Source organism: Pteropus medius, unplaced genomic scaffold (assembly GCF_902729225.1).
Source record: "Pteropus medius unplaced genomic scaffold, Ma_sr-lr_union100, whole genome shotgun sequence".
Taxonomy (NCBI): domain Eukaryota; kingdom Metazoa; phylum Chordata; class Mammalia; order Chiroptera; family Pteropodidae; genus Pteropus; species Pteropus medius.
Window position 1 is genome coordinate 265,144 of NW_024343579.1, and position 25,648 is coordinate 290,791.

The 25,648-nt window shown below is 40.7% G+C and overlaps 1 protein-coding gene across 3 annotated transcripts in view; it reads right to left on the reverse strand.

Annotated features, from left to right (window-relative positions):
* Positions 1-25,648, reverse strand: part of MTMR1 (myotubularin related protein 1) — a 66,291-nt gene that overhangs the window by 33,078 nt on the left and 7,565 nt on the right. For 2 of the 3 annotated variants that reach the window (XM_039867580.1, XM_039867581.1), the window contains 7 exons: positions 10,002-10,077; positions 7,604-7,698; positions 7,128-7,235; positions 3,723-3,824; positions 3,332-3,415; positions 2,252-2,401; positions 529-717 (listed from right to left, as the gene is read on the reverse strand). In XM_039867580.1, the coding sequence (XP_039723514.1) occupies positions 529-717; positions 2,252-2,401; positions 3,332-3,415; positions 3,723-3,824; positions 7,128-7,235; positions 7,604-7,698; positions 10,002-10,077 (804 nt within the window). Of the gene's footprint in view, positions 1-528; positions 718-2,251; positions 2,402-3,331; positions 3,416-3,722; positions 3,825-7,127; positions 7,236-7,603; positions 7,699-10,001; positions 10,078-16,575; positions 16,600-25,648 lie in introns of all 3 variants that reach the window. The other variant, XM_039867579.1, reaches the window with a different exon arrangement.

Sequence of the window (25,648 nt, forward strand, 5' to 3'; positions counted from 1 at the left end):
CCGATTTTGGACTTCCAGCCTCTAAAAGTGTGAGAAATAAATGTCTGTTGTCTATAAGCCACCAGTCTGTGGCATTTTGCTACAGCAGCTGGAGCTAAGACGCCTGCCTCCTCCCAGTCTTGCCTGCCGCTGGACTCCCCCTCCCTCCCCCTCCCGCCCCAATCCTCCTCGCATCTAGGACCCCTCCCGCCCTCTTCCGGGTCTCCTCCCAGCATGTGGACCCCTCCTTCCTTCACAGAGTCCCTCTCTTGCCCTCCACAGACAACATTTCTGAGGGTTTGGTGCTTGGCCCCTGCTCACGAGACTTAGAGGCCTTCGGAGACCTCACCCATCCATACAGGCTGTAACCACCACCCAAGAGGCCGCTGGGCCCCAGTCTCAACCTCAATTTGTCTGTTTCTGAGCTCCAGAGCTTTACGTGCCCCACGCAGGCTCCTCAAGTGCAACAGGCTATTGGAACTGCGTAATGATTTACAGTCAGTACAGAAGGCAAGACCCACCGGTTCAGCAATGACATCGAGAATGTACCTTGTTGGTATCGGCGACACTGTTTTGCCGGGCATCGAAGACGGTAAGTTTGTGAGACTGCGCGTTAGCATCCATTATCGTCTGCAAGTATTTTTCATCTTCTTTGCAGTGTTTATCATTGGGACCCACAAGTGGCTGGCTGCAACGAGTAATCGTCGCCTGAGTTTCTGGATGAATCCATGACAGCACCTAGTGTTTGTAAAGAACAGATATGGTGAGTGCAGTTCCTAAAAAAATATGTATTCTAATTACCAGGTAGCAAAAACAAGTTTTCTTCTCTAGCACAGTTTCCTCTGCATATTTTCCTCAAAGATGAGGGGTCAGGCCAATCACAGCATGATAGTCACTAGGGGACTCAATGTTTGGGTCAAGTTCAAAGAAGTCTGACTAGATAAGCTCCTAAAGTCCCCTTGTACCTCTGAACTTCTATGATTCTAAGAAAAACAGAAACGAAGTCAAAAGATTACTAACATCGAGCCGCATTCCTGTTTGATTTTTGTCTCCTAATTTAAAAATATCTTTGTATCTTAACAATGATATATGTGGCCAGGTGAGGACAAAGTGAACATATAGTTTGTTATAAAATCTAAAGCTTTTCCCAAAACCTCCGGTTTTTCCTCCAGTGGCCAAGAGACCCAGGGTTGTACCAGATGGCAAACTCTGGGCTCAAAAAACATTCACTCCCTCCTGGGTCCTGGTGACAGCATCACGGGGGTATACATATGTCCCAACTCACCACATTGTATACATTGAACAGTGCAGTGTTTTGCATATCAATTAAACCTCAAGAAACCTGTTTTAAAAATATGCTCTCTATTTACCCCAAAGACTTGAAAACATATATCCGAAAAGATATTTGCACACCAATGTTCATAGCAGCGTTATTCACGGTGACCAGGACATGGAAGCAACCGAAATGTCCTATGATAGATGACTGGCTAAAGCAGCTGTGGTACATATATACAATGGAATATTACTCAGCCATAAGAAGAGATGAAATACTGCCATTTGTGACAAGAGGGATGGACCTCGAGATAATCGTGCTAAGCGAAATAAGCCAGACAGAAAGAGTTGAAAATCACATGATATCATTGATATGTGGGATATAAACCTAAAAGCAACAAATGAACAGGATAAACAGAGACTCATGGACATGGAGTATATGCTGGTGGTTACCAGAGGGTGGGGGAGGGGGAGGTAGGTCGGATAAAGGGGACAAATATGTGGTGACAGAAAAAATCTATGGGCAGTGAACATACAGTGTAAAAGTATATGACTTGGTTTTAAGGCTGAACTGAAAAAAATGAAAAAAAAACCTCTGCTGGCTGCTATGTTTCTCTTGGTAATGGCGTCCCTCCCGTGAAGCTGCAGCTTTACATTCAGCATCTGAGGAAGAGTGTCTTCTCTCTAGCATGAGTCAGTGAAACCAGTGACGTCAACTGTTAATGCAGTAACATGCTAATTCTTATTCCCTCCTACATTTTGAGCCACATAGCTGAAGTTACCATGCACTTAGTAATGTGAAGTCATGCAAGGTAGAGTCAGCAGAGAGAGAATTTATATAATCAGGCAGTTCTTGAGAATCAAAGATATGCTTGCTCAGTTTTTTAGGCTTATTTTTCGACTTTCCATTTTGTTCGCTACATTTTTTTTTCTGTCTTCTTTCCATATTAGACCTAATACCTCAGATGTTTATATCTAAATGACAACGTTTATTACTTACAGGGACTCTGCCTTTTGCTCGAAAGGCTGCCACTTTTGAAAGGTCATCATCTTTTACACTAGTTGGCACAACAATGATGGCAGGGTAGGTGTCACAGAGCTCATAATTACTGTTGACTTTGGATATTTTCCAGCTCTCGTTTGGCAAGCCCTGCAGGGTGTTAGAGAAGAAGGGGGGGTAGGTGTGCTTTTACACTTTCAGAAATTACTAAGCGCGCATCGCATCCATTTTTTATTTTCTACCAAAATCCATTTATATTTGTGCGGTACTAGTTAAAAGTTTAAATACATATTTATCGAATATAACTCCTTCCTTATCCATTTGAAACATCCAGTGAAGCATAAGAATTTCTAAGCATACTACGAAATGAAAATTAGAGACTAGAATCCCAATCCTATACATTTCCTGTCATGTTTTCTAAAAAGAATGAGTATACTGTTGTTTTCGAAAATACTCATGGAAGTCCTTTAGAGACACAGAAACTTTTTACAGATGTCTAAAACAAGTAATATGAATCACCAGAGCAAATATAAGGTGGAGACAAAGATTAATTGTCATGAAAATAATCTTATTGGAATATCTTCAAACTGACAATGTACTAAAGAACTTCTGGTAGAGGAATGCCATGACTGAGGTAGTCATGTCCTGTATTTAAAATATAATTTAGGGGTGGCTCCATAGAGTAGTGGTTAGCACGTCTGCTTTACACGCAGAAGGTCCTGGGTTCGTGCCCCAGGTGGAGCCATGGACCATACCCGAGGTGCGCCACTGGTTTTGATCCTTACTCATCAACTCATTACCAGAATATCTCATAAAAACCATCTGGTTGTTTTGCTTTTTAAACCCCAGTCCCTGTACTCCACTTGTCTCTGGAAAAAAGGATGAACACACAGTGACATAGTCAAAGGTTTGGCACAGGGACCACGGGGCATCCCAGAGATGAAGGACCTACCAGCTAGGTAAGTTATACCTACGGACGACTTGTTTCAAAAGGTTTCTTCTCCACAATATTTCTAACCTTTTAGAAAAGAAAAAGATGCTCAACCTATTATTTTCAGTTTGATAAGCAATATACTTTACCTGTCTCTTATATTCAGCTACTGGATCATAAACTTTCCATCCATTAATTGGAAATTTTTCTTTATAGTTGAATGCAAAGAGTGTCTGGATACAAAGAGCACAAAATATGTCAGTATTTCTTTGCTATCACATATATCCAATATTAAAGCTTTTCATTCAGTTATAAGCCCAATGTATTAAGATTCCTATTTTAATTTGTAAATTTTGAAGCAACGGATTGGCAGTTTTCTTAATCATTACACAGAACTGACAAATTTTAAATATTCTACTATTAGTCACCAACAGAGAGAAAATAGATGAAGGGAACCTCTGGAAAAAGGAATAATTAAACATGAAAAATTTGGACCCCCCCACAAAGGTACGCAAAAGAGGTTTATTTTAGTCTACTTACCTGCCCATTGGAAAGAGGAAATGCATGTTTGCTGAGGTTTTCAAATATCCCCAGTTTACTCTGTTCTTCCTGTTTATAAGCAAGTCGCAAGTTCCTCATATCCTGTTAAACAATTAGCGAAACTCATTTATTCAACGTGTGTTGAGTGCCTCTGAGGCAGACACCATGCAACAAAAAGTTCCATAAGATATTTTTATTCATTTTTCCTTTTATACTCTTTTTCCAACAGAAGGCAATTAACAAAAATACCCCCAACAAGGTTTATTAAAAAATTTAGTGAAGAAACTGGAATGAAGGGGACACGTTAGAGGGAAAAAAAAAAAAACCTCATCAGATGGAACCAAGAGTAATGTTAGTACGTAAAGGATATGCCCTCCCGTCCTGTGCGCTTACTTGCTAAAGACATGCCACAGAATCAGTTGTAAGCTCTAAACTACCAAAAGAATCGATCACAGATCTCACACCTTCCATATAATAGGAATGTGACAGAGGTTTCTCCCCTGTACTCAAAGCGAGGACTATGCATCGTGGAGAGACTATGGCCCTTAGTGACTTCCTTACAGAAATTACAATGCTCTTTCTTCACATCCCAGTTTCTTAAAATGCCCCAGCATGCAAGCTGCCTGCCAAAAGGCCAAGTTCAGGTGGGCAGGAGCGATCCCAGCGAGGTGGCTCTGAGGGTGCACTTTCTTCCCAGGGGCGTTTTGAGGAATGCCCCCTGACCTTCTGAAACCTCTGCCGTTAGTTAAACACAAAACGCCCATTCTTCTTTAACAGTAGATGAAATTTGAAAATAAATATGATCACAGACGGATCAAAGCAAGAGCAATTTGGAAAGTGAGGATGTTATTGTGATATTATATGTACGACAGCAAAAAAATGGAATCGACGTAAATGGCCATCAACAGAGGCCGGTACATGAACTACAGCACAGCTAATGCAATCCTAGAGAGTGTGAAAAATAAGAAACGGCTTGTTACGTATGGATGTCAAGGATTCCAAGATACGTTGTTAAGGGGAGAAAAGAAACGGCAGAACGGTGTATGTAATGTGTCATTTTCGGCGTATGTAATATGTTACATTTTCAAAAGCCAGACATGCATCTTATGTGCACAGGGTACCAGTGGGAACTGGTAACAGTGGGGAGTGCGACAGGGTAGCTGGGCGTTGGGTGGAGCAAGACTTACTTTTTCCTAGTTTTTGTCCCTTCTAAATTGTCTCTCACCCGTTTAAAAAAAAAACAAACCCCACACGTTGCAAGGCTCTAGGACATGAGCTGAGAGGGCTAAGAGCACAGCCCCAGTAATTCTACGCTGGAAAACGTTTGAAAGGAGCTATTAGCAACTGCTCGCCCTGTCATAAAAAATATCTTAGTAAAACGGCCACAGGTTACCTGCTTAAATGATGTAACTTCCTGGTGTGCCCACCCTCCAAGCTACACTGGCTACACACGTACACCTTGGTGGCTGATTGAGGTACTGAGGTCACTTGCTACTTAGGACTGCTCGGAGGGAAAAGTGTTGCAAGAAAAGGAAAGAGCATGTGTGAAGATGAGAGAGGGGGTGGTGGGGGAGAGAGGGAAGGGAGGAGGGGAGAGAGAGAGAGAGATAGAGAGGAGAGAGACAGAGACAGAGAGACAGAGACAGAGAGACAGAGAGATGCGACTGTGAGCAACTAAAGGAATGGGATGGCGGGAATGAGGGGACAGTGGCTGGGGATGAAGCTGCAGAGAAAGAAGTCAGGCTCAGACCCATGGTGAGTTTCCTCTCAAGCCTAAGGGTGATGGGAAGCTACTGAAGAGCTCTTAGTAGGGAGATGACATGTTTCAAAAATTGCAGAGCTGATCAATTCACCCCTCTGCTTGAAGTTCTGCAGCTGCTTCATACGGCTGTGCATGTGGAACCTGTGCATGTGGAACCGTGGCCTGAGAGGGACAACTGCACTTTATCACGGGCCAGCACAGCCACGTAGTGCCCACAGCGAGCCCAGTGAACCGGCAGACTTGTGACCTGGAACAGGAAAGGCTTTTTTTTTTTTTTTTGAAAAAGTAATTCAACTGCAGTCTAGGGCCAACCAGAGGGAGCTGTCCTCGGAGATCTAATTAAAGCAAACGGATGGGCAGGAATCCAATCCCCAAGTTTGGAAGGGACCGCGATGATTCCGCAGGCAGGACCCCTTTCCCAGTACTTCAGAGAGGGTTGTTGATAAACTGTATTTTCAATAAAAACATCAGTTAAGGTGTTTCTTAAGTGACTAGTCACCACTAAAGTTACCACACACATTGCTACTTAACCCGTTGGAGGACAGGAACAAAACCAAAAATAAACACAGGTCAGGTGAAAATTCCAACATAGCCAAGAGACTTAATTGTGTTTTTAATCACGGTATTTATGAATACAGTTGACCCTTGTATAACATGAGTTTGAACTGTGCGGTTCCGCCTATACACAATTTTTTTTCAATAAGTTCTATAAATGTATTTTCTCTTCTTTATGATTGTCTTAATTTTTTTTTTCTAAGCTTACTTTAGTGTAAGAATATAGTATGTGATACACACAGCATACAAAATATGTGTTAACCAACTGTTGCTGGTAAGGCTTCTGGTCATCAGTAGGCTATTAGTAGTTAAGTTTTTGGGGGAGTCAAAAGTTATACATGGGGCGAAGGAATTAAGAAGTACGATTGGCGGCTACAGAATGGTCATGGGGATGTGAAGTACAGCACAGGGAACATCATCAATGATACTGTAATAACCATGTGTAGTGCCAGGTGGGTACTAGGCTAATTGGGGAGATCGCTTCGTAAATTATATAAATGTCTAACCGCTATGCTGTTCACTTGAAACTAATATATAATAAATCTGAATATCAACTGTAATCGAAAAACTAAAAAGATGAATAAAAGTTTAAAAAGTTAAAGAAAGTCGTGCTCACTTCGGCAGCACATATACTAAAAAGTTCAAGAAAGTTAAAGTTATATGTAGACTTTCGACTGTGCGGGCGGTTGGTGGCCCTAAGCCCCACATTGTTCAAGGGTCACGGTATCGTTGTCCCTTTAGGAAGTCTTTGACCAACCACTGTTCTGAAGAGCAGTCTTAAAACAACAAATTGGAAAAAGTATGGACCTGTGCTTCTCACTTGATTTCTCTGAAATGTAACAGATAATGTCAGCAGGTAGGTTATAGGTCCATGCTAACTAGAATGCTTCATTAGGAAGGAAGAGGTTCGCTTCAAGGGCTCACATAATGGTATGAGCTGGTTGACACAACATCTGAAGAGGTCTCTGTCCTGAAAACCTCTCAGTTCCTAACAGTACAATTGACTGGAAAAAAAGTCCAGGAAAAGGGTATCAGAGAAAGTTCCTGGCTGACTGCCCCGTTCAGTTTTACCGATGTTGGCACCATACCTTGCACACGATCTCTATACCACAAGAATTGTCCCCATGGCTCTGCGCTCCAATCTTCTCAACTCTGCTGATCACTCCCAGGGGAACATCAAGGATGAAATGCGGGTCCTGAGTTTACAAATTAGTGTCAGTCAACAGAGTTTTCATATTTTAAGTCTTTGCTGGCTGAAAACACATTTGTTTTACTTCGCATTTCCTGTTTGCCCCCGCTAAGAAACCGCAGTCTGATTCCTAACATGCTTGCTGAACATGTTCAGACTACAATTAAACTTCCCCTCCAGGTTTAAGTGCTACTTTAACAGCCTTTCGTTTTGTTTTGTTTTTCAAGATACAAAATCGGTTTGCAAATGTGCGTGTCTTATAACTCACCCTCTGGTTCCCTCAGGGTGTTGAGATTTCGGGGTACTTCTAACTTCTTTATTGTTTATTTGCTTCTGAAGCGTTTTTACAAATAAAACACACTTTACAAAACTCACCCGCTCCACATTTTTGAAGTACATCTTAAAATCCGTCACTGTCAGTGTTCCACTCACGGCTCCCATAAATGGGCAGATATACATGACATCTTTCACTGAAAGAAAAAACTTAAAGTAGCAGCTTGTGCTTCAAGAAACCTTAACATTAGTTTCCAAATATATATATCTGTGATTCTAGTTTCCTAAGAATTTTAAATTTGTTATTACTTAAAATAAAGATGGATGGATAGTCTTCTAATAAAATTCTATTTTTTTTATACAGAATTCTAATTTGCTACTTAATGAGGTTTTAAGGAAAGGGCCTCCTAATAAGCTGCATTTGTCGCTTTTTTCCAGGTTGGTTAACTTTCTCCTTGGGTGATAAATTAATCATATCAAAAACATATTAATTAAACTCTAAAGACTCTGGGCTACCACTTAAAAAATTACTGCTAATGAAAACTAAAGCTAAAAACTGTCTGCTAAGGCACCTCCAGAGGCAGCTGCTTCACAGATGACAAAAACCAGGACCACATCAAGGGAGTGAAAAAAGACTTCTTTGCTTCAAATTCCTTATCACCTTCCATATTGATTATTTTCTTATTGTGACTATCAATATCAGCATATGTAATATGATATCGACAACATATTTGATTCCTATGAGTGTAAAGAACCTCACCTCTCACAAAGGTACCACATCTTTGCCATCTTCCCAAAGTGCCATTCCGTTGGAATGACAGGAACGTGCACCACTACAGGTGAGTCCACGTGGAACAATTACAGGTACTAAAGTTGTCATCCACCCAAAAACTTCTGTTAAACTTTTCTCTAACTCATTACGTACTGAGTGGCTTCTATTGTTAGGCTTCTAGGTATAACTAGACACAGTTCCTGCCCACAAGCAGCCCGTGACCTGTGAGTGACACTACACAGAAAATGACCATTACGCTACAGTCTGATAAATGCTAGCGTCGCCATGCGGATACGACGTGATAAGAGCTCAGAAAAGGATCAACTTAACTCAGCAGAGAAGCAGGGGAGGGAGAGGAGGAAAGAAGGAGGGAGTGAGTAGCCAGATGTTGGAGGTTAGTGCGGCCAGATCCAAGAGTGCATGAGGGTGATGGGACATGAGGCTAGAGAAGACTTGTTCATGAATGTTCACAGCAGCTTTATTTGTAGCAGCCAAACAGTAGAAACAACTCAAATGTCCATCAACAGATGAAGGGACAAGCAAACTGTGATGCATCCATACAATAGGATACTATTCAGCAATAAAGAGGAATGACTGTTGGCCCATGCCACAATATGGGTGAATATCAACAAAATTATGCTGAGTGGAAGAAGCTAGATAAGAAAGAGAATATACTCAATGGTTACATTTCTAGAAAACTCTAGAAAATATAATCTAGTCTGTAGGGCTTGGGGATGGGGAGAAGGCATGGGAGGGAGGCTTTATAAAGGGTCCTAAAGAAACTTCTGGGAGGAGATGGATAGGTTCATTATCTTGACTGTGATAATGGATTCCTCAAGCATATAACGTGTCAAAACTCTTCATATTCACTTTAAATCTGTGTAGTCTGATGTCAGCAGAAGAAGCAGATGCATGACATAATTAGCTCTGCATTTTAAACAGATCAGTCCCCAAAGCGGCATGGAGACAGGCTTGGAAGAACTCCCAGAGGCCAGAGGATCGCCGGGAGTGAATGAAGTTCCAGAAGCCAAAGAAAGAGTTTCGAAATGAAGGACAAGATAAGCAGGGTCCAGAGCCACACAGATGAGGTATTTATTCAGTGGGGGTTGCTGTTTGCAGTCCCTGGTAGAAGAGTCTGCTAACTCAAACATTCTTGACACAAGATGACTGCTCTGGATGGGAAGAAGGCAACTTAGCAAAGCTGGCTGTCCTCCCCAACCCCAGCAATTGAGAGGTGAAAACAGCGCACCCAGCTGCCCACCCATTCACCCACAGCGCAGTGGACTGCCTGCTGAAATGCCTGCTAGTCCACGGTGAGGGGATGTGGGAGCCCTCGGGCCATCGCCCTGACAATCCAGGCTGGCAACACATGCCCTTTTCTTGCACCAAAATTGTACTTTCTTGATACATTTTCCTGACAGTGAAGGAATCCAAGAAAGCAGTGAATTGACATTACAGTGAGTGTCTGATCAGCCTTCAGTTCATCAGAAAAAGTTGGGGCTCCCTTCTGTTGGTAATGCCAACTAATACTCATCGGAATTTAAAGTGATCCTGTATAGTCTTCAGTCTCTTAAGGTTATAAGCACATTAATAAGAATGAATAGACCTCGCCCATTCGTGCCCTAATTTAATCACTTTGGCTGATCTTTAGCACATACACCACCGGTGCTCACAAGGAAAGGGTCATTTTATGGATCTCCATAAGCAAAGTGTATGCATTAAACTTACCAATGGCCTTGATCGATTCTCCTGGAAAAAGTGGTGCTTCTTCCATCTGTGCCAGCTTATTTCCATCCCTTAGAGCCTGGCAAAAAGACAAACAGGAGTAAGTCTCACTTTCTATCTATATACCAAGGAAGAATTGTGCTGTTCTGTGCTCTCGCTACAAAGCTACAGAAGCGTGCGAAATGTATGCCCCCACCCCTTACAAGACAATTTCAAAGCTCAGCATCACAGGACACCATGCCGCATATTCTAGCAAATTATTACATATATTTAAAGTTTACAGTTAGAAAGCATTAATACAGAAATGGCTTGACATGACAGATAGATACTTTAATCACTATACAGACAGCTATTATAAGGTGCCTCCAGAATTTGGAAATAAAGTAAAAAAAAAAAAAAAAAAGGTTACCTTCTGAACATGAAACTAATACAAATAAAATCAACATTAGATGTAGGTGCTTAGCTAGCTGTAGAAATGGCCCAGCCTCTGAGATAGCGTGGAAAACCTCGAAGTCTTATTAAGGTAGCCAGGGAGGGGTCTCAGGGCAGTGATATTACCAAGGAAAGCCCTAGGCTTTTGTACTGCAGCCCAGCTACACCATGTGTGTGCACAAAGTGTAGGAACTTATCAGTGTGTATCCCGCCCAGGCCACAAGAGAGCACGCCCTCATCTGGCAGACAAAAGTATTTCAATCACGACTGTGGAGTGCTATGTTCCTCAGGCTTCTCCCAAGCCAATTCACTCTGTGCTGATTCCACGCTCATCAAGCAAATTGCTAATAAGGTATTGGGTTTTCTGGCTACAATGATACTAGGAAAAGGATGTCTTGGATGGCTGGCTATGATAAAGTGCCTGGGTATAAATGTAGGTACACGCCCATAGTTCTCACGTCCAGATTGGCACTGCGCTCCAGTAGCCGGTCTCTTGTGAGCTTGGTTACATAGTGCCAGAGAACTCAGGGGAGCTGAGAAAATAGTGCTCTCGAACTTCAAAGCTGGTGACCAGAGCATGAACTCAGGGCCCATTCCAAGGTACTGCCACCCCCTGAAATGCTGCCAAAGAAACTGGTCACTTTCTCTTTGGCATGTCTGACACAATGTGTCATGAATAAGAATAAGGTGTTTAAACCCCCAACAATTCCAAACCTATGTTTCATACAGTATTAAATCCCAAAGAGATGTGAATAGGTCTTGTTTTTTTTTTGTTTGTTTGTTTGTTTTTTGAAAAGTTTGGGAAATGCAGGAATAAAGAAAACAAGTTAAATTCTGTGTTTGGTGTTTTTTTTTTTTTTTTAGTGAGACGTCTTTAGTGTGTTAATATGCACTCCACACCAGCAAGAGGGCGCTAGAGTATGCTACATTTCCCATACCTACTTGATCAGGGGCTGCTTTCTCCAAAAAAAGACTTGTTAACATCAGGAGTGTTCAGCGGAAAACAAATTGGACAATACTAAGTTTTCAGCATGATTTCGTGACACAAAACAATAAAAACTGATAGCTTTTATAATTCTAACGGAAATTGCTGAAAATTCAAAATAACTATTTTTCATAGTTATAAGAATATTTCATTACGTTTTATTAAAGGGACTTAAAGGTCAATTTAAAAACACTACACAAGGTAGTTTCATAATTTTTTTTAAATAAAGAAAAAAAGTCAAAATATAAAGAGCAAATTCAATGCTAAATGTTGGTCAGGGCTTGTCTGTTGTACAGACGGGTAGGGCACAATATGATGGGGTCTGTCTTCCTCATCAAGACAGACGGTTAAAATAACACAGATTAGGGTTCATTACTACCTCCAAATAATTTCATTCCGTTTGAATTTTTAGTCCAGATCGGTTTTTAAGACACTTTTCGGCCCAAAATTTTAGGGATGTAGAGAACTATTAAATGGGACTTGAAAAGGTATTTGTATATTCATTGTTATACTCATACCTGACTTAGAAATACATCTTTTACACAATAAAACATAAACCAATATTTATACTTTCAAATGTTTAGTTTTAGAAACACTAAAAAAAAAAAATCACAAATCTTAATAGAAGCCTTAATTTGAAAGTTGGCTTCCTTTAATATATTGGCTGAACTAGAGACTAATTTTATAATATAGTTACAAAGTGAGAAAACTATTTTAATCAAAATCCAAGTATTACATCACTTCAAATATTACACTGTTAAAGCTCATTTTAATGGCTAAATATTATCATATATTTTATAGACTTAAATTCCTTAACTCATATTTAAAAATAAATGTGGCTGGTTAATTTGAAATATGTTTACTAAAGCAAGCTGTTCTAATCAACTGTATCTGTGAGGAGTAGGGAGAAGGAAGGCTCATTTTAAGCCCTATAGCGAAACATCAAATAGCTTAAAGTCCTTAACCCAGGACAAGCTAGCAGAATGTTGCAGATGGGAGATAGTGGTGATTGGGACCATTTTGAGAATGTACAAGGCTCTCAGGATAGAGGTTGAAGAGCAAACATTTCTCTTCTCTTCCGAAAGCCATGTTGAATTTGGCCCTGAAATACCTGTGATTTATTTTTTACTATTTTTTACTATTTTACTATTTTTACTATTATTTATTTTTTACTATTTATTATTATTTATGCTTACAGCACCTGGTCTCCCTGGGTGGTCTCCCATCCAAGTACTAACCAGGCCTGACCCTGCTGTGCTTCCAAGATCAGACATCGGGCTTGTTCAGGCTGCCATGGCCATAGACCATGGACCGTGGCTCCACCGGGGCGTGAACCTAGGACTTTGTGTGTGTAAAACAGACGTGCTAACCGCTACACTATGGAACCACGTCTCATACCTGTGCATTTATATGATGCATGACTGTACTGGTGAGACATAGTGAGACAAACCTCTCACTAATAATAACTCAATCTGGGATGTGATTTTTAAGAGATGAAAAAGCAATTACCAGAAGAAAACAAATAAATGATCCCACTGCTTCAGATTTCCCCATAAAAGGTTTATTTTTTTAAAGGAAACACATTTAACTTTAGCATAGAATTTTAAGAGGAGAATAGTTTTAAAGGCTCATTGCTTTGTGAGTACAGTAGATTCCTTTTATAAAGCTGGTGTTAGGAAATGGGACTCACACTTGTGCTACATTAAGCTTTGACTGCAACTACTAAGTTGCACAGGACATGATTTGACCCTTGATTTATCCAACCCATGTACAGCATAATCAATGAATGGGATATTCTTGTGAATGAAATTTGATCTGATGAACACACCTATTCCTCTTAGTGCCTTTGCTCCAAGCACTGCCCAGTTGAGGAATTCCCTCTGGTGATCTCATCCAGACCCTATTCCTGAGACCCTGAAGGTCCGACTGAAGGCCCAACAGCTCCCTGAATTTGTCCCCGAGGACCTGAGCCTAAGGGATGTCCCTGGCCTCTCCGCTACTTTCTCATCTGAATCTAAGCTGCCGGGTGGGCAGTTTCTATAATGGCTGCATGCTGAAAGCAGTGGCTCTCAAACTGGGCTCTTCGAGGTGCTTCCAGAGTCACCAAAGGAGGGCGGGCTGGGCAGAGGCACAGCTGAGCACAGGGGCTTGCCACATTTTTCTGGAGTGGCACTTCTACCCCTGTAACACACTGAGTTTCTACATGAGCTTTGGGGAAAGTTCTGTTGCTTTAAAAGACTCCAGAGGGTCTAGAGGTACTGAGCAAAGAATAAGCACTCAAGGGTACTCGAATGAGGTTTTTTCTTCTGATTAATAAATACGAACTACACGGACTCATTCCACAAATACCTGACAAGTACGAGGCACTGTGCTGGGCAGAGACCATGCTCATCTGAATGAAGCGAAGTCCACACCCTCAAGGAGCACCCTTTGCGTACGCATCTGTCCCCTCTAAGTCTTTGTAAAGGCATTTGAGAATCCTGTCGTGACTGAGGCTCATTAACTCATCAATAACCCCTCTGTGGGAAAACCGAGAAGTACAGGTGAACAAATTGCTGGTTGACAAAATGTTGGATAAACCAATTTTTGCAAATAATGTCATAATGGAATCTACCAAACTTGGACAGGAGGGCACTACTATAGTGGTAAAAGCATTTGCTTATCGTCTAGAAATCTAGGATGAAATGGCTTCTAAATACACGATCTGTAGCTACAAACAGATGAACACGTAGAACTTGCCACCTGCTCAGCTTCAGCTTCAGAAGGGTAGCCATTGTGTTCTTCCTGAATCTCCTGCACAGCACCAGGTGCATGGACAAGAAAAGGCAAAGAGGAGAAAGAGAAACACGTGCAAACAGACAGGTGAAAGGACAGAAGTTCTTTTTTAAAGAGACAGTAAGCATGTAAAAGTCGACACACCTTTCACGGCTTTGCAAATCACAACATTTCACCTCTTGGAGGTAAGAAAACAAAGTGTAGGTCATCTATAGCATCCTCAGCCTAAAATGGAATATCTATTCTGTGTTTGTGTTGGGGTAGAAAAATGAAAAGCAAAAACATCATGGATTTCAAAGAATGCACTGTCTTTTTAAAATCAAGCAATGCATACCATAGCAGGTAGCAAAGAAACAAAATAACAGACATATGATATGCTCATAGAAAATAAAGCACACCACGGTAACCAGGTAAAGGGCAAAAATCAAGCCAAAATACAAAGGCAGTCCACAGACATGTATTTTAAACACAGTAAGTATCCGTATGCTCTCAAGAATTAGTCAGCGGTCAACTCCACTGTCATTACCAAAATTTCCACAAACGTGCACATGCACATATCTCATGCTGGAGATAAACATATACGTATACGTATACATATAATCTGGTACCTATTGCTAATTGCTAAGTAAATATTGTGAATCATGAATCAATACCATATTAAATATTTCTTTTTTCTTTTTTTTTTTAGGCAAGGCAACTCTTGGTTGACCTCACAGATTGCAAGGACCTTGTCAGTTTATAATCCCTTATTTTTTTTTATTTTTTACGCCTACAGCACCTGGTCTTCCTAGATGGTCTCCCATCCAAGTACTAACCAGGCCCGACCCTGCTTAGCTTCCGAGATCAGATGGGATCGGGCTTAATATTTCTAATTACAGTATCAATGTGCTTCAAAGAAACAGCTAAAAGGTCACATATCTTTAATTTTTTCCATTTCCTTTAAAGGTATACTGTTCTTAATTTAATTTCTTCATGGAATCAGTTTTTGAACCTTTAAAAAATGGACTTTTAGTTCAGCAGATGCTTTAAGGAATATGAACACTGAAGTTGACAAAATTATAACCCCTTTTAAAAGCTGCATCAAGTCTCTAAGGCTGAAAATATTAAAATTTAGCAAAGATAACATATTTTCCTTCATGAAACTATGGTTCCAAAAACTATATTTCTTTGAAAGGCAACCAGTGAAAAAGTAGCAAAGTTTTAAATGAATTTACTATTCTCCACCTTTCATTTTTGTCAATAAAGTAAAATAGCTACTTAATACATTTTTATTCTTTATTATCAGATTGAATTTAGTACATAGTTGGTACTGCTACCCTTCGAAGCAGGGTAATTTTTAAAGTGCAGCCGGTTTTTTGAAATTTCCGTTTTTTTAAATGCAAAGAAAATGGAATCATTCTTTGATAAAAATTTTAAAAACAAATGAATGACTAAACAACAAAAAAAAAAAAACGCACCATTTCAAAGTCCATGCAAGTGTAAAGCCAAACACTAATATTTAACAATGTGAATCAAAGAAAATGATTCTCACGAGTGAAAGAAAACATGGTGAAAACAAATTTAAACAAAGATAAACCAACTAGAATCCTAAGAATTTGAGTTAACCTGCTTATTTTTGTACGACTTCACTGGCTTCAACAAGATTCAAATTTCTAAACTGAAGTCACTAAATTATTCTGTCAAAATCCACTGTTTTCATTTAATGGAAATAGGTTAATTTTCAGCATCTGATACTCAGGCTTAAATACATGCACATTACCAATCTTTGTCTTGCTTTATGAATATTCTGAAATAAAGGGAAGGAAAATCATGAGAAAAATATAAGCTATAAACCCACTAGATGTAATAGCTACATCTGTGGTTTAAGAACTCCAAAATGGACCGATTTTGCTAAACTTATCTTCAGGATTAGAACTTCTGCTTTTTGGATTCAGCATGCAGACATGAAGGTGACTTAAGATCTTACTTAGATAGGATGGACGACAACTGACCGCTTTGTCGTTGCTGTCATTGCTAAATTCTTTAGCATGAATTACATGATAAACAAGGTTAAAAGAGGACTCTGTAGGCCTAGCCTTGTGAGCCCCTGCCACAAAGATCCATTTGGTCAGAATTCATGAAACACAACGAAAGTCAGTATTACACACTGGTAACAATTTTAGCATCCTGCCCTCACACACACTGGCTTTTATTGTACATATAAACATTGTAACAAATAAAGCGTTTCTAGTGAACATTTAAAGCTATGACACAGCAGAGCAAATTGATCTGGGTGACTCATAAAAACCAGTGAGAAGGTAAAGAACACTAAATAGACTAAGTGTTTGATAAAGCACAGAGACACACAAGTAGGAGGCCCATCTGCTAAAAGCCGAATATCCTTACCCTTATATCAGGCCTCCTGAAAACCTGTTAGTTAAAATACAGAACATCATCATCACAAATGTGTTACTACTGACCCGCGTAAGATGCCATTAAGCTCACCAGCCCATTCCCTAAGAAACATCATAATCCTCTACATAAAATCAACCAGATCAATCCTAACACATTTGCCCTGTAAGTTTAATTCGATAGCAAATCAATCCTAACACATTTGTCCTATAATTTTCAGGCAAGTCTATGGTTTAGAGAAACTTATCGCCCTTAGGCTAAGACAAATGACATTATTTTAAACACAAACCCCTTCTGTCAAGTGCTATTACAAATCACTGTGAACAGGCAGTGTTTGAAAAGTTCATCTGTGTGTCTGTTTGGAATACTGAAATGCATTTTCCCCAGAGAAACAATGATATAAAAGGGCAGTTCTGCTCCCAAATCAGCCCACGGAAACAAAACAAAAAACCAAAAAACCACAAAAGCTCCCACATTTGACCCAGAGCACACAGCTCAGCTATAGCATTAACGGTATCATAAAAACTAGCTAACCACAAATCTTAACCTAGTTTCTGTAGAAATTATATTTCCAACTTGCACTCCAGAATTAGACTCCCCAGTGAGGCCAACCCACCGAGAGAAGGGTGCCTATCCTGCTCCCCAGCCCCCACCCAGCTCCCTCTTCCCACCTAGCAGCTCCAGGTAAGAAGAGGTAGATGGCTGGTCTGGGATGGCAGGGGAGGGGAAGGGAGGCTCCAACTGCTGCCCCTGCAAAGGGAAGGCCAAGGTTTATTGAACGGGGACAATAATTTCAGTGACATTCTTCCAGCGCCGCCGGGAGCCTGCGAATGCTACTTGAAATGCAGCGTATGCATTTAGGAGGCCTGGGTCAGAGGAAACAGCCCAGAGAACTGATGGAACTTTTGAAAAGCAAATAGTGGTAATGGTCTGAGTAAGACCTGAATCGTCTGTTTCCCATTCCAGAGTCTGAAATCTAATCATCTAATCATTGGCTGTTCTATGGAAAACATATCATTAAAAAAAAAAAAACACTAGAGGTTCTTATTAGCTGTATAGGTTTTACTCAGGATGGATAAGATCACATGACTAGGAAAATACAGACTTTATCGCTGTATCATCGTTAAAATACTCTTGAAATAAAAAAGATTTTCTGAATGCGTGATGCTGTAGCTCAAAGAGAATTAAAGCCCATAATTTCTAAACATAGACTATTTAGACTAATAAGCTTAAACCTGGCTTTTTTTGGGGGGGGAAGGATATGTTTGTCATCTTAATTGTGGTGACAGTTTCGCAAGTGTACTTATCAAAACTTATTAAATTGTCTACTTTAAATATGTGAAGTTTGTTAATGATATCTCAATAAAGCTGGTATAGAACACATGCTTATATGAGTTTTAAAAACTCAAAATGGGACATAGACAGCAATAAAAATGCAAAATAGAAAACCTCTGCTCCCCGAGCTCCATTCCTCAGTGCTAACCATGTTTAATGAGACCTATTTTTAATTCTGAGGCTCGCCTCCACAACCATATATACAATATGGTTCCACCTTGACTTCTTGATTTGTCAACTTTAAGGAGTAGCTAGTGACCTTCCATTTTAAAAGATGAGAAAGTAAGCTTTCTCAAGCTATCTCCCTCTTCCTAATCTCTGCAGATTGAAATTTTAATTTTTAGTTCTTTTGTCTCCTTCGGCAGCAGCTGCATCATAAAAAAAAAATACTCGTGAAATGATTTTTTAGGCACCAGACATTCTTCTAAGCACTTCGTGTGTTTTAACTCTTTTTCTTCTCAGAATAACCTTGTAAATAAGATAAAAACTATTACTGGCCCCATTTTTGATGAGAAAACCAAGGCGCAGTTAAGTAATCTGGTCAAGTTCGAGGTGACTGAGCAAGTATTTAAACCCAGGTAGTCTGTTGCACTGCTTCAGCTTGGTGTCGCTATAATTAACACATTTAAACTACAGTCTTCAAACGTACAGACAATCTCTTTTAGGGATGGCGAAGAAATCAACACCACTACCCCTTCCCCCAATACCTCTGTCTACCTCCAAACCTCTGCTCTAGCAAACGATTATTTTCATGTTTGTTCTGTAACTACAATTATTTGACGCTTTGTCTAAAAAGTGATAGTAACGATTGAAAACGAAAAAGCAGACAATGTGCTTTTTACAGTTATATAATTCTTTACTGTAATGAACTCCTTAGTATTCCTGGTATAAGACCAGGAAGGTCAGTGGAGGCTCCCTTGAAGGTCTCTAAGTTGATACCCGAGTGTTTCTCCCTGGTTTAGTTGATACCACTCCTGAAACAAGCTATTTCAGACACACACAGAGGTTCTTTTTTTTTTATATCCTAGAATCAGATTCTGATCAAAGCTGGAGAAGAGAGCAGTTGTTTTAAGTCGGGAGGCCTGAAGCCAGCCAGCTCTCTCCAGCCAACCCAGGGCCTTGGTCTCTACACATACACAAGGAGAGGAGTCTACTGAGTGAGTACAAGGTCCTGACCAGTTCTAAAACCATAAGAGTCATTTATCTAAGCCTCATGGGAAGACTTCACAAAACATCCTCCCACCTCACGCTTCGGGAGGCAAATCGGCCTAGTGGTTAAAAGCATGAGCTTGGGAGTCGAATCCCACCTCCACCATTTATGCCCCACCAGACCCTTGACGGCCACACCAGCCAGCAGAGTCTTAGTCTCCTCTTCTCTAAATCAGTGATGCTGAGCACATCTCCCTCGCAGGTGGTTGGGTTAAATCGGGTACCATAACTGAATCTGGGTGGGTAAGTACTCAGGACGCGGGACTTGTTAGCATCGGTACTCTTTACGTGACCTTTCTGAGTTGATGGGTTGTGGCCTCCCCGATTTACACAACCCTCTTCACGTGCCTCACATCCCCTCTCTCAACTCCTACACATGCCAGGAATCTAGAAGGTACAAGAAAGTTAATAATGATCATAATCTATTTAACGAAGCAGGTAGACTGCCCGAAAGGTGACTAAAAATTTACCTACTTCTAAATGGCTTTCACTAAATCAAGAAAAAGCACTGTGAAATGACCCCCATTCCTGACACAGAGCCCCTAAAACTCTTGTAAAGAACGGTGCTAAGACCATCTTTTGTTCTAATATTTGGTCTTTGACCTCAGTTCCTGACACAGAGCTCCTAAAACCCTTGGAATTTCCTGGACGATAGAAGTGTCTTTGTTCTAATGAGGTGACTTTGGGTGGAATCCTGGATGGTGGCTTGTTATGGGAAAGACCAAGTCATGATTAGAAGCTTGGAACTTTCGGTGCCACCACCCCCCACATACTCCCGAGAGGGCAGATGGGGCTGGAAAAGGAGTTTATGGACCATGCCTATGTGATGAAACCTCCGTAAAAATTCCAAAAGTATGGGGTTCAGAGAACTTCTGGAATGAACACATCTACATGCTGGGAGGGTGCTGCACCCCAACTCATGGAGACGGAAGCTCCTGCACTCAGGACCCCACGCCCAGACCTCGCCTGTTTATGTGTCCTTTAAGACATCCTTTAATAAAATGGTAAACGTGTTTCCTTGAGTTCTGTGAGCTGATGTAGCAAATGATCAAATTCAAGGAGGGGGTCGTAGGAACCCCCAATTTGTAGCCACACCTGGCAAAAGTGGTGTGGGACCTGGACACCTACTCTCTGCGACTGAGGGACAGTCTCGTGGGACCGAGCCCTTAAACTCCAGGGTTTGCAATAAGTCTGGTTAGTGTCCGAACTGAATTGTAGGACACCCCGCTGGTGTAGGAGAATTGGTTGGTGTGGGAAAAAACACCCACATATCCAGTGTCAGAAGTATTCTAAGAGTGTATTGTGAATAGCAGAGGAAAACAGTGAATTTTTCCCCAAATGCCAAAATTCAGATTCGCATAAAAGTTTGGATTGGGGGTAAAATGCCCTTCCTCTGGCCTCGGGTCCCATGCAAGTCATCCTTCGGGGCACTCTGCCCCAGAGAGGTGAGCATTCGAGACGACCACTTGCTCCGAGTGGATTTGGTAAAGGAGCCATTATGCCCGTCTGGGCTCTCTGTGATCTGTGTCCAGCCTGCCCAGAGGGGACAGCTTAGTCTCTCCCACCCATGGGGAGTTTGCCTGTGTGGGTCCTGCCCCAAGTGGGAGGCCACAGTTGTCCAGGGCTCTCTCTGGGGGATTGTGTTTAATTCTGAGCCCACTGTGGCCCTCTGAGCCAGCTTTGATCGATTATCGTGGTCTAAATCTGTTCGGCTCCTGTCTGAGTTCTTTAAAAGGTAACAGTTGACACCCCTAAGTCCCCAACAGTACGGAAATTTCAGAAAGTTTTCAAACGCAAGCCAGAACCAGTAATGCAATTACCAACAAGGTGCACTCTACGCCAGGCACTGTGCTAAACGCTTTACATGTTATCGCAACCCTCCCAGCCTCTGGAGAAAGAGATCCTACTGTTATCCCCAAATGACAAATGAGGAAACTGAGGCAGCAAGCGGCGAAGGAACTTACCCAAGATCAGAAAGCCGGCAACAGAGGAGTGGGTATTCAAATATGAGCTGCCTGGTTTTAGTGGAGGAGGCTGATAAAGGCCCTCAGGTTTAATTCCTGGAATGCCCTGCCCCGCCCCGTCCCTCCTCCCACCACACCTTGTTTACGCTCACCACAGTCCAACTGGTGCTGTATTTTTCGGTGTCTTCTTCCCCTCTATGAATTAATTCCATGCAGCCCCACTCTTTGCACAGAACGGGTGCTCACATTGCACTTATGGAATGGATTGGTGCTCAGCAATTACAATATACTCCTCCTGTATTTCGTTTTATATATCAAAGCATAACTATATGTTTCATATTTCTGCTATAGCATGAGCTCTTATTAAGTACTAACCAAAACTGATTTTATATGCAATACAGAGAGATCCCGTGCACCACGTACCGTGCCATCTGATTTCCCTGATGGTAGTTTAGCAAAAACTATATCAGAACCAGAATGCTAACACTAACATAGTCAAGACACAGAACCATTTCATCACCACCAGGACCCCAATGTTGTCCTTTTACAGCCACATCCATTTCCCATCTGTCCCTCCTCTTCTTAGCCCCTGTTAACTACTAATCTGTTCTCCATTTCTATAATGTCTTCTGAAGACGGTTATATAATTGGAAACATACAGTACATGACCCTTTGGGAGCATCGTTTTTTTTTTTTTTATTTTTTTTTATTTTTTACTCCGTGTAATTCCCTTTTCTCTGTCTTCTCTATTCTGCTGTTGAATCCATCTATTGAATTTTTAAATTTTCGGTTACTGTATTTTTCAGTTTTAAATTTCCATTTGGTTCTCCTTTATCTCGTATTTCTTTATTGAAACTTTCTATTCCTTGTCTCTCACTTTCTACGTTTTCACTGTTTCAAGCATATTTGTAATTGCTTATTAAACAATTTTATGATGGCTTCTTAAAAGCTTCTTCACATAATTCGAACATCTCTATCGTCTCGGTTTTGGCATCTATTGATTTTCTTTTCTCATTCAGATTAAGATCTTTCTGATTCTTGGTCTGATGAGTGATGTTTAATGGAAATCTGCACATTTGGAGTATCATGAGATCTTATTTAAACCTTCTGTTTCAGCTGGCTTTCTCTAACGCTGCTCCAGCAGAGAAAGGGAGGGTGTGGGTACTGCCTCGTTACAGCCTGGCAGGGGTGGAATCTAGGCTCCCCACTCGGCCTTGTTGGTGGGTGGGTGTGGGGCCACAACTTTTTCTGCGGTGTTTGGCTGCAGTATAGTGGCTGGTGTCTAAGAGTTTTCTTTTTTCTTGGCTGCCCCTTTCCTGGTCCTTTGACTAGAGAGGAGAGGCTTTTGTTGTCTGTGCCTGTTGGCATTTCTAGGTTGCTGGCTTCTTCGGCGATAAGTCTGGGACGTATGTGACAAAAACAAAATGCAGAGACTTTACCGCCCTGTTGTTCCTTGGGTTCTGAGGTCCCTGATCAGTCTGTCTTCTACTCTCTTTCAGAGAATTCTTATGTTTCTTTTAAAGATAATATCCAGGGTTTCTAGTTGTACATAGCGTGAAGAAAAAATACATCTGCTCCATCTTTCCAGAAGCAGAAGCCTAAATCTTCATATTATTAAGCAATAATTCCTCCCTAGAGAGAAGATAACACTTTTCTATTACAGTGGTTACAAAGTGGAGGCCTATAGCTCAGACAGGCAGTAGCAGGGTTTTTTTTTCTAATCCAGTTCTCCACAGCCCCTTTCCATGTCTGCCTAGCTTGTTAACTATCCCACGAAGATATCTGTGTTTGCAAACTCTGATGTAATAAACACATCGCGAGGCCAAGCTATCAACAACGGATTACAGCCATGGATTCTGGAAGATCATGCTCGAGCTTCCCTTTTCATACACTAATACTCAGTTTAAGAAATATAAACTAAGACTCAGGTCAAACGTAATAAAGCCTTTCCCATACACTGCATCCCACTTCCTTTCCAAAGCCCTTTGGGAAATTTTGTTGAGGATTCAGAATTCAATCCCTGTACTAACTTATTAAATAATTAAAGTGAGTACAGGACCCTCTCCATTTTGTTTTGCTTCAGAACATTTAAAGACGAGATCTAGCTATTGTGTGTACATGGACGAGGCTGGGAGAAACAGGAGGAGAGGTTCAGAGCGCTGATGATGATAATGATGATGATGGAGCCAGAGGAAGGAGGATGATTACATTAAAACTACAGTGTCCTAATTTCCTAAAGGCTGGCCAGAATCAAATCCTTTTGGATAAAAATGGAATTGAAGAATGTTCTAGAAAGAAAGGAATTTAGAGACTGACAATCTAATCCAAACTCTCTTATCCTTACAGATAAGGAAACTGACACTCAGAGGTTATACAGAGTCACGAAGCTATCCAGTACTGTTTGTACTACTCCGTCACGTTCCTTCTTCCTGACCTAGTTCTATTTTCTCAACAATGGAAACTGATCAACTGTGTTGCTTCTTCTCATAGTTCCTAAAAATATTTTATTACAATTTGTAACTGGATTATGGAACATAACATTCCGATCTCGTTCTTAAATTTATTGACAAATTCCAGAGAGAGATTTTTACTGTTAGCCCAGTAAAAATGAAAGCAATTGAGCTGGCAGTGGAAGGGGGCAAACAAAACAAAATTTTTTATTATGTTTCTTCTAGTAGTCCTAATTATCAGGCAAATCTTCAGGATGACTTGGCACTGAAGCACACATTTATTGAGTTAGTTGATCCATAAATAAACCTAAGAGCTATCTACTCTTTCAGCTGGGACAATGTTTCCCAAACATCTGTCATTCCATTTACCACCTCTACAAGCTTGGTTTGCTATATCTGCACGTCGCTTGTACTAACATTCATATTTATATTTATATCAACTTTAAATCCACTCCTTTTTCATACTTAGAAAGCTCTGAGCAATAACATCCATTAAACCACAAGTGTGATGTGCTAGTTTTCCTAATATACTTTAAAATAATTACATAACTGTTAAAACATGTCCAGGGACATACCATCTAAACTCATCTCATGTGATACCAGTGATATTCTTACCATACTTTGGCTGATCTGATCCTGAGCTGTGGGTTTATGGGTAGATAATAAAAATTTGTTCTCCAAAATCTATCCTGAGTTGCTAATTATTCAGACTCATGGGCACGTACCAAATGTACGATCCCACCACCAATTCCAACAGATATAAACCTTGGAAGCCCAGCTTTTCAGATTTTATTGTACATAAGAAAGATATGAGGCACTGGATTCCCCACACTCACAGTGGGCTGGGGGCCAAGGAAGCTGCGTTTTTGCAGGCACCCAGGGAGGGCTGATGTGGGAAGATCCAAGGGTCCACATTTTGTAAAACAGTGGACAGGGCGGGTGGGGCAAAATTGTAAAACTCACTCTAGCTTTTCAATGGCCTGGGTTCAAATTCCAACTCTGACTGTGTGATACTAAGCAAGTCAGCTAACCTCTCTGAGGCTTGGTTTCCTTATCTGTTAAATGATGATTATAATAAAAGCTACCTCACTGGGTTATTTTAAGGCTTAAATGAATGATGTGTCAAAAAGCATTACAAAACCATAGAGCCCTGACCTTGAGTTTAACTTATACTAAATTAATCCCCAAGTTGAGTGTGTATTTCGAATAAGATATTTGCACAATAGATAATTTCAATATTATTGACTGATGACTACAAATTAAATCCTCAAGGAATTGTATCTGGACCTTCAGGGAAACCCCCATGCAATGGCTCCCAGGCCAGAGCTGTTCCAAAGGCCTATCCTGGTAACTCTGCTCTTAAGAACGACTTTATAAGTAGCATACCAAATTATCTTTGTGGTTTAGAGTAAATATTTATTATTAAAAAAAAAACTTCTCCTTGAAGAAAACATAACAACTCGTGAATAATAAATTTAACGCCAACTTTGCAGACTTGGCTACAGGGCAAATATAACAAAGACAATTACAAAACACACTCTTATAATAATTCATCAAAGGCTTTAGCTATGATCTGATATAGGTACTTAAAATTCAATTTGCAAAATATAGAAAAGCCTGATTTTCCCCCCTGAATACCATCTGTTAAACCATTCCGATATGAGCTAATTCAGCTACACAACATTTGTAAATAGACTAAAGTGGAAAAAAACCTTGTTGCTTCATGTTAAAATACAGACTCGGTCTGATCTATTAATATAGAGGTTAGAGAGCTATGCGCAGTCAACATTCAATCTTTTACAGAACCCAAACGGCACTGACAGATATTCAACCAAATGAAAACATTACAGTTAAGTCGTAATTGTCTGTAAAGAAAATCACTCCAAGGTCTGAGAGCTATTCTCTGCAAATATGGGTCCTTGAGCCTCTCCACTCAGCAGGGCAATTTCTCAGCTAAGGTGAGGGCAACAGGGCAACTGGGACCAGTGAGGTCAGCAGATGCTCAGTGACCAGCCACTCAGACACTGGAGATGCTACAGGTGTTTCTCCCATGGCATATCTGCAGATGGCATATTTTGCCAGCTGGGTTTTGAGGACCAATAGTCCCAG